At 63.1% G+C, this 1,306-nt stretch overlaps 1 protein-coding gene across 1 annotated transcript in view; it reads right to left on the reverse strand.

The window, feature by feature from the left end:
• FAAP100 (Fanconi anemia core complex associated protein 100) overlaps positions 1 to 1,300 on the reverse strand; it is a 5,832-nt gene extending 4,532 nt beyond the window's left edge. The window contains exons 1-3 of the mRNA XM_017730745.1: positions 1,106 to 1,300; positions 343 to 461; positions 5 to 139 (exon numbers count right to left, since the gene is read on the reverse strand). Of these exons, the coding sequence (XP_017586234.1) occupies positions 5 to 139; positions 343 to 461; positions 1,106 to 1,270 (419 nt within the window). The 5' untranslated portion in view covers positions 1,271 to 1,300. The remainder of the gene's footprint in view (positions 1 to 4; positions 140 to 342; positions 462 to 1,105) is intronic.
• Between the last annotated feature and the right edge of the window lie 6 nt (positions 1,301 to 1,306).

The raw sequence follows: 1,306 nt of genomic DNA on the forward strand, positions 1-1,306 counted from the left end.
CAGCGTTATGACGAAGGTGCTGAGCAGGGTGAACATGCTCAGGCTGGCGTCGGGGAAGATGCAGGCGTCCGCTTCCCCCGGGAAGACGCCGGAAGGGCCGTTGCTTTCTTGGCCGTCGCCGTCCGTCTGCTCCATTAACCTTTGGGAAAACAGGGAAGAGCTGTGAGCCAAGCCGTGGGGAGAAGCCAGCGTGTCCCTTGGCCGCCTCTTTGCCTGGCCCTGGGAAATGAACTCCTGCAGGAGAGCTTTTAGCACCGGGAGACATGGATCCAGAGCCTCACGCTTCCCATGGCAGGAAGGGCAGCCCTGGGAGCTCAGGGACAGGGGTCACCCCTGGCTCACCTGCTCTGCTGCTCCAGGGACACGCAGTAGATCCCGCTGTGGGCGCACAGGATGTAGAGCTGCCGGGGCTGGGGATGCAGCTCCACGTGCCACACCTGGTCGGGGCAGCGGAACACGGCCTGGGAGTGGGGACAGAACCAAATGTCACCTCCCACGGCACCCGGAGGGGTGGCAGAGACAAGTCGGCTCCCTGCAGAGGGGGATCCAAAGCGATTTCCAGGGATAAATGGATCCCTGGGCAGCACCCAGCTGGGTGTTCCCGGGTGGGGGCTGGGAGAGGGGCTGTGGCAGCCTGTCATTCCCGCTCCCTGAGGGGAAGGAAAACAGGGAGCAGGGTACGTGCTCTACTTTGCCGAGCGGGAGCGCAGTGTGGGAGGCAGATCCCGCTCTTACAGCGGTGGATTTCTTAGAAATGATAATCAGAACAAATTAACAAAGGCAGCAGCGTGTCAGTCAGGGTGCTGTGACAGCGGGGACAGCGACCAGGCCTGGGGGAAGAGAAGCCCCTGTGCTGGGGGGAACGAGCCCGTGGAGTCTGATCCAATGTGTGTCCCACAGGATTGGGAGAGGGGCCAGCTGGCAGCACCCCGAAACCCCAAAGCAAGGGGTGCTGCTTGTAGGGTTTGTCTGTTGGATCCTGATGGAGGAAATCCAGCCACAGGGAGTGGGGACATGACTGGGGCGTGTCCCCACTGTGTCACGGGACACTGTCCCCATGGGATGGGAGACACAGGGTGTCCCCCCCCCCCGCCAAGCCCCTCACCTTGAGCACTTTGCCCTCCTGGTCGTACACATAGACGAACTCGGTGCCATTGGAGAGGTAGATCTCGTTCTCGTGGCACAGCACCCGCGGCTTGCCTGCCACCAGCCCCCCCACCGGGCAGCAGAATCCGGCCAGGTAATCCACCCTGTGCCCCACCTGTGCCATGGTGCTGGGCTGGGCACGTGGGGAGGGGGCGGGGGG

This window comes from Corvus brachyrhynchos, unplaced genomic scaffold, assembly GCF_000691975.1.
Source record: "Corvus brachyrhynchos isolate BGI_N302 unplaced genomic scaffold, ASM69197v1 scaffold340, whole genome shotgun sequence".
NCBI lineage: Eukaryota > Metazoa > Chordata > Aves > Passeriformes > Corvidae > Corvus > Corvus brachyrhynchos.